A 7,983-nucleotide genomic window follows, 5' to 3' on the forward strand; every position below is an offset into this window, starting at 1 on the left:
TGTTAAACATTACACAATCAATATAGTCGAGTGGCTTACCGCTCAGTGCGCAGCAAAAATCCCGCGTATTGATAACTTCATAATCAACCTAACGAGAGATCACTTTTTACAAGCGAGCAAAATACTTCAAAATAGCCTGATCCACGCTGCCTTGTATCCAAACCGATGTATTTTGAAAAAATACTTATCACTGGATATGTCCCCCCGGAAGCTTTTCTCTACCTCGACCAAAAAGGATATATACAAGATGATATAATAACATACCAATAATATACCATTACCCTAGGCATAGTAACGATAAGAAAATAGAATATCCACAATATACAAATAGTAATGATGCTAACATTTCATAGCGATGTAGTATGTCTATTCTGAATGTCGAAAATTTAAAAAAGAGAAAAAATAGATCCAAGTATTGGTGGAATACTGATGTATAGTAACAAAAATTATTATTCTAATACTATAATAACCAGTAGGATTACATTCCATCAGTTTACATAAAGTAATATCCATTTATTCTCAATACACTTTTGTCTCACAGGACTAGTTATTTATTTATTTATTTATCTTCATACAAGCGAATTAATATATATATTTCAGTTTTTTTTTCTCAATAAGGGACCTCTTTTTCTGAAAAATTAATGTAAAAAATTAGATAAGGGCTCATCCCGTATAATAAACACGAAGCCAATCAAAATAATTGTACTAAGAACTTTAATCCCGAAAAAGAACGCAGCGGCGAGAGTCAAAGCACCGTTCCGCTCAATTAGATTGTTTTAAGAAATAAAAAATGTTTTTTTGATTTATTTATAACATTAAAACAGTTATATAAACAGTTATGTAAAAGTCCCGTAAATAAACGTCATACATACATACATACCACTCTGCGATTGACTCGCGATTTATAGATCGATAGAAGCAAAGAAGCTAGTCATACCGCAGGTCCTCAGCGGAAACCATGATATAACATCTTACCTTTAATTATTTGTAAAATAATTTGTAAAATAATTAAAGGTAAGATGTTGCAGCTAGTTCCGCAATTCTATAATTTTCACAAACGCGAAAAATCGCGTATATGGGGCGCAAGTGGGACACGGATCTACAGATCGCGAGTCAATCGCACTGAGCGGTAAGCCACTCGACGTTCCGATTATATTGATTGTATAATTTTACCCGTAACCACGGGCTCACTTGTCACAACATCTTAAAGAAGCCTACATCTTCCCCTCTTCTTCTTCTTTACCTAAAATTTCAAAATATTTGCATTAGTACATGTATTAACAACAATAATAAATATTAAGCAATGTCGTAATATTAAAAAAAAAATATATATATATATATTGCTGAATATTTCTTGAAATTTGAATGTATCTTTTCATATTAACTCCCAACTTGGCGATCTGATTTTCTCTCTTTTTTTTTAGTAATTACTATTAGAGTAGGTAATTAAGACATACTTGTAATGCAGCTCGAGTTGCCGTTTCGAAAACTTCCCTTACACCTTCCTTGCTTTTGGCAGAACACTCAAGGTAGGCGAAAGCATTGATTTTCTCCGCCATGGCCCTACCCTCCTCAGGCTTAACTGGCTCTTGTTTCATCTTACCGAGCTCCTTGATGGTGTTAGGATCATTGCGCAAGTCTTTTTTGTTTCCAACAAGGATAATGGGCACGTTTGGGCAGAAGTGCTTCACCTCTGGTGTCCACTTCTCGGGAATGTTCTCCAAGGAATCGGGACTATCAATGGAGAAGCACATTAGGATAACATCCGTGTCCGGATACGACAACGGACGCAACCTGTCGTAATCTTCTTGTCCAGCTGTGTCCCAAAGAGCCAGTTCCACCTGTTTCGAAGAAGCGAGAAAGTCGTTAAAAGAGGAATTTTAGTAGATCTTTTGACGAAGGTAATAAGGAAAATATTTTAAAACGAGACGCACCTGTTTGCCATCCACCTCGATATCGGCGACATAGTTCTCGAATACTGTGGGTACATACACCTCAGGAAACTGGTCTTTGCTGAACACTATGAGAAGACATGTTTTACCACAAGCACCGTCGCCTACAATAACCAACTTCTTTCTAATGGCTGCCATGAATCCTAAAATACAAAAGAGTATACGTGGTATGTATAGTGGTAGTGAAATAGAAAAATCGGCACGATGATATGTATAGTTTGACACTGCTCATTTAGAACATTTATCACTTCAGAAATGTATGAGAATACTGATTGATATACGAAAAGCGAAACGTATCGTGTGGTACATTTATTACAAGTTAGTGATAACTTTCACAATTGCAATCAAATCGATACCAAATCCTAATGTGCTAAAATCATCAAATCCTCTCTACTGTATCGTAATATTATTGTATATAGAATGTACATATTTACATACATGTAAAAAAGAACTTGACAATATATATAGATTTATTTTATCTTAAACGACTAATTTGTATTATCGATTTATCAATGTAGTTTTATCTGCATAAAGGGGGAGATAATACTGCGTGTCTCAAGGTAAAATCCCGGGAGGTATCTTATATATTTTTATAATTGCCAAAAAATGGGCGGTCCTCCACCAATAATAACTTACTACTTTACAGAGAGAATTCTTTTTTATAATTAATTTCGCAATCGTATTGCGTTCGATGCGATAACGTTCGCTAGTTATGCTTTTATCGCGTTTCTCGCTAATTGTGACTCATTTGTACGAAGTATTCAAACTGTTTTCAAACTGTTTCCATCCTACGTGTATGAAGTAATCGGGCAGAATAGACTTTCTTACTAACATTATCTATACAACAAATAACCTTATACTTGTTAAGTGCAAAAGATGAGCGTTACTCTGCAAATTCAATCTTTCCGACGTGTACTTTACGTGTCAACATATACAGTTTGGAATACCTTACAACCTAAGAGGTAACACCAAATTGATATCGATAAAGAATTTCAATCAACTAATTGCGATATTATACAGGAACCTACCAGACCGTTTGAACTAAAAGCATGCGGAGTGAAAGATTTGTGATATACATATTACGGAATCATATTACGAAAAACGAAATATATCGACAATATATGCAAGAGATAGCAGGAAAGAATTAAGAATTAGTCAGTGATGGATTACATTAGTAAACTTGCTTCTCTTATACAGCGTCAGTTACTTATTACAATTAGAGTGGAGCAGAGCAAATATTTGTAATCGAAAGCGTGTAATACAAATACGAAAGGAGTGATAAAGCTAACAAGCATTCTTCAAGATACAGTTAGGAAGAAGAAAATTAGGGTAAACCTTCGTGAGACTGTGTAACTCGCGTTATGTACACCTCTTCTTGTCGGAGCGTAATAAAATAATGTCTCAAACCTTGCAAGCTATAATTTTGTTCTTTGCTTTTTTCTTTCTCGATTTTATCGCAGTCTCTTTACTTCATACAAGCCGATCTCATAGAAGACGATCTCTTCCTTTTGGGAGAATAAAAATGTCCTTTAGCTGCTTTACTATTTTACTTATGGTATCAATATTACTATTTACGAAGCAAGTGACAAGAGAGATAGATATATTCTAAAGTCCTCTAGTCTACTCGATCGCTATGAAAAAGCGGGACCTACGAGGACTGAAGTCTTAAAGGAGTACTGACTGAGTCGTACCTGATACTGATACCTGATAAAATATCGGTTTGCTTGGCAATCCGATGCATGACCCCACGATGGTTTCCATCATGTTTTTAATCATTCTTTCAGCGTCTCTGTTTTAAGTGGACATTTTATATGTTAGATATAGGTAAAGGAAGCTGCGAGATGAACGTATATACACCATATCAATAAATGCATATATATTTTCATATATACAAATTTCATATATAAATATATATGTATACATTCTGCTTTATGTTAAAAATTGCATAAATCCGAGATCTTCCTTCATTATAACGAAACTTGAAAGATACTCTTTCTTAACTCTTTCCCTTTTGATGTTAAAAAAAAAAAAAAAAAAATACATATGATGTATGTACACATATACATATTCTACACGGTACGTATATGAATACATATGCTACGAGGTTTTCAGCAGGAGATTGTCAGTGACCAAGTCATAACGATTCTTATGCCATCGTATTGGACGACCTATGTACACATTTCAATTGAGATATATTACATTCGTTGTGACTCTCTCTACATAAGGTAGGGTCTTCAATATTTTACTACATTCAGAAGAACAGCATGACATACGAAATGTAACATTTATAGTAGTGCCTCATATTGATTGGTCCACACACACACAAGGGTCACATTTATTATACCAAGTTCTTCTCGATCAAAGACTATACCTTACGCAGTGAAACAAAATGATAATCTATCAAGAGACTACATGCAAAGAAAAGACATTGGTAAGATTACCGGCGGTTAGGCATGCAATATCAAATGCTGTATGTATCTATTAGAGAAGAATCATCCAACAAAACGTAAATCAAATCCAGTGGTGCACTGTACAAACGTGACAATGCGCTATACAGTCCCACAAGAATTCAAAGGCCATCTCAACCTTTAAGGCTTCAAACGTTCAACGATCTGAAATATGGTTACCTATTACAAAAAAAAAGCGAACTAAAAGAGCGACTGACTCAAGAAGAAATTATTAAATGATAGCAACAAAGAGAAAAAAAAAGCTTAGATGCAAAAGTTTGGCCCCTCACATCTTGTATCTCATCACAACAATAAACTATGATGATATTCAGCAAAGTTATACAAAAGCGAAAGCACATGAAATATTGTCTATGAGGTACAAGAGAGTCGCCACAAAAATTTCTTCCTGCTGACAGAATGGTATCAGATATCGTCCCTTTTTCAGCCTCGAGAACGAAGCCGGCCGAGCGTTTCGCGCGACGGACGATCGCGTCCACGTCGATATTACGAATATTCTCGACACGCAGGAATGAGTCCTTTGTTTCGCAATTTACACATGTCGCTCACAACTTATCGGAAAGGGGGACAGAGAGAAAGAGAGAGAGAAAAAGTGTGTATGTGTGTGAGAGAGAGACAGAGAAAAAAGTACATGCCGCTACATGAAACGAGTGTCCATAGAATATTGTACGTCAAGCTGGGACCAACCCTTTCGTGTATTTCTTCGAAACATAGAGTTCCACGAGGACGAGCACGCGACCGGCGTCAGAAGACATGCAGCAGTCACCTCTGATGACCCCTAAATCCAGTTGCCGAGCGCCTCTCCTACGAGGACGACAATATTGCTACCTCGGGAGGGGTGTGTGTATGTGTTCCTTTCAATCGCGCTTGTCACTCATTACACCCTCTGTGCTTGAAACAAAAGGAAGACGTACTCGCGGTTTTCGTAAAGATGAAAAGTAGAGATAGAATCATAGAGAAAGAGAGGAAGCGTAGAGTTAAAAGGGACAGGCTCCTCTGTCTAAATCTCTTTTCACACTTTTTCGCATCTAAAACATCTCGAAAGAGAGTGAGAAGAGAAAGAGAGAAAGATAGACAGAATATTATTAAATTTAAGAAAGTATGTCTAAAGCGAACGAGACCTAAGGAGTGTGTCTCTCGGCTAAACTAACCTATACTTTCCACCGCGATGAAGACGGATAGCGAGCAACGGCCAAGGTCGCACTTCGTCGCGGAGGCGAAAGAGAAAAGCACGCACGCGCGCGTGTAGGAGAGAGAGAGAGAGAGAGAGAGAGAGAGAGAGAGAAAGATGAGATTTCGTAGCGGATACTCAGGACGCCATCGATGACGCGAGTGCCTAGAAGACGCTAATGATGACGCGGGATTCTCGGGAGACGCCACCAACGTCCGGGATGTTCGGCAGGTCCGCCCGTTCGCTCGCCCTATCTGCACTCACCTGCACTCGCTCGCGTATACGAGATGTCCGTATGCGCGCACTCGCGGCGGCACGGAGAAAGGAGGCGAGGTGTAGAAAGTGCCGATCGAGAGTAACAGACCGAGGTAATCCAGGAGCGCGTTCCTTTCAGCCGTCGCGGACTCTCTTTTCTCTTTCTCGCTCCTTTCCTCTTCACCGCGGTCGCGAAAATCTTCCCCGAGGACCTTCACGCGGATGAGAAAGCGGAGCGCGGTGCGAGAGCGGAATCGAGAATGGAACGTAGGGATTCCGGATCTCCCCGGACGATGCTGGGCACGTTCGCGGCGCAATCGCGTCACGTCAAAAGCGCGCACGTACCCAGAATTTGTTTACGCGGGGGCGGGGGAGGTGGAGGGATAAGAAACGTCGTCGTCGGGCAATATCCGGCACGATCGAACCGCTGTCACGAAGGCGAGACAGTCAGCCGATCGTAGATCAGCCGCACAATTACGATTTTGGCCTTCGGGACGAAGAGAGAGAGAGAGAGAGAGAAAGAGAGCAGAAAAGGGGAGGGAGGGCCGGTCGAGAATCAGGCGAAGCGATAAAAGCACAAGGTGTCTGTTCCTTTTAACTGCACTCACACGGCTTTCCTTTTCTGGAGGAACTCGCATCACTCGCGAGAATTCGGGGGAAGAGAGAAAAGGGAAGCGACGGCACGAGAGTGCGTGGTGTGGCGTAACAGGATACACACGGAACAATCGTCGCGGCAGTGGAAAGAGAAAGAGAGAAAGAGCGAGAGAAAAAGAAAGAGAGAGAGAGAAAGAGAGAGCGAAAGAGGCGTTTACTTACTGGACTAAACGGCCACGTAGTGTCAGGTAGAGCCCGAGAACATTCCAAGAGTTCCGTCGCACGGATTTACTTGCTCGGCTCCGCGGCAGTGGTGGCGGCGGCGGCGGTGACGACGACGACCAAGATAACGATGACGACGTGGACGTAGACTAAGCACGAATCGCAAGTGCACGACTGAACGCGGAATCGAACTTGCGAGTCGAATTGAGAGTATTGAGACACCCGTGTTCGGACTTCAGAGCGCGCCTCGCCGTGCAGTCAGTGCGGTGATACCAAGCGGACGAGATTCGCGACGCATGGCACTCCCTCGAGAGCTCCTGGCGCGATCCGCTCTCTCTCTCTCTCTCTCTCTCTCTATCTCTCTCTTTCTCTCCCCCCCGTCTACTTATCCCCGTCTCGCTCTCTCCCTCTCTCGCTCACGGAGGAGGAGGCTCCTTTTTTTTTCCCCTCTTTTAGCACCGTGCTCGAGGAGCTCGACGTCCCGATGGGATCTTCAACGCGTCCGGAAAACGCTCGCGACGTCCGCACACACGACGCACCACGCACCCTCTCACCACTCCGGTCGGCGTTAATTTAAGATATATTTGCGTATTTACCTGAAATCTTGCGACAGAAAATCAAGAAAATGGCTGCCCTCGATGGCCACACCTCAATCTGTTGAGTGTGCGGCGAATGGCCGCGGTGGTGGGGCTGAGCGGCGACGGCGGCAACTTCAGCTCGTTTCAGGGACGTGCCAAGCGTTACGTACTTAGGGCCGATTGTGGTTCCGCGAAACCGGGTCAATGATTTTTAATTTGTTAGGATAAACGGACATTGATTTCGCGCGATGCAATACTATTTTTTAATATGTTTTTATTACCCTTAACATGCCTTGTAACGTGACGTTTTCGGTAAGTCGAAAATAAAGATTAATTAATCGATTATAATTATATGACTTTTTCCAAAGAAATGATTTTTATAGGCATATTTAATAACAATAAGTTACATTTGCGTGAACAGATATTAAAATAATTACTCAATTCCAACATATTACATCTTTCTGTAACTTATATGTTGCACCTCCTGCACTAAAAAATTAAAAGGGGATAAAGCATACAATATTAAAGAAATAAATATTAAATATTAAAAATAAAAAATTAGAAATAGAGATTAAACGATTAAATACGCAATGAATACAAATAAGATATAAAAATACATAAATGTCTTATCCATTGTGCGTTATATTTAATCTCTGTTCCTAATTTCTTTATTTCTATTTAATATTTATCCTGTTCCTAATATCTCTTTTATTGTAAGCAATGTCTAAATAATATGGAGAGAAAAA

General features: G+C 40.2%; 1 protein-coding gene across 9 annotated transcripts; it reads right to left on the bottom strand.

Annotated features, from left to right (window-relative positions):
* Positions 1–623: 623 nt before the first annotated feature.
* Rho1 (ras-like GTP-binding protein Rho1) lies at positions 624–7,351 on the bottom strand. 9 transcript variants are annotated; one of them, XM_018502819.1, is made up of 6 exons: positions 6,660–7,009; positions 5,105–5,308; positions 1,935–2,095; positions 1,458–1,841; positions 1,173–1,243; positions 624–1,053 (listed from the first exon to the last, which is right to left on the bottom strand). In XM_018502819.1, exons 2-5 carry the CDS (start codon positions 5,127–5,129, stop codon positions 1,205–1,207), a joined length of 609 nt encoding a protein of 202 aa, XP_018358321.1. In that variant the 5' UTR covers positions 5,130–5,308; positions 6,660–7,009; the 3' UTR covers positions 624–1,053; positions 1,173–1,204. The 9 variants fall into 9 exon arrangements, with proteins under 9 accessions (XP_018358321.1, XP_018358323.1, XP_018358322.1 ...); XM_018502821.1 differs by lacking the exons at positions 624–1,053; positions 6,660–7,009 and adding an exon at positions 7,256–7,346 and having other exon boundaries at positions 1,060–1,243; positions 5,105–5,303; XM_018502820.1 differs by lacking the exons at positions 624–1,053; positions 6,660–7,009 and adding an exon at positions 7,256–7,338 and having other exon boundaries at positions 1,060–1,243.
* Between the last annotated feature and the right edge of the window lie 632 nt (positions 7,352–7,983).

The sequence above is a fragment of the Trachymyrmex cornetzi genome, unplaced genomic scaffold (assembly GCF_001594075.2).
Source record: "Trachymyrmex cornetzi isolate Tcor2-1 unplaced genomic scaffold, Tcor1.1 scaffold15, whole genome shotgun sequence".
Classification (NCBI taxonomy): domain Eukaryota; kingdom Metazoa; phylum Arthropoda; class Insecta; order Hymenoptera; family Formicidae; genus Trachymyrmex; species Trachymyrmex cornetzi.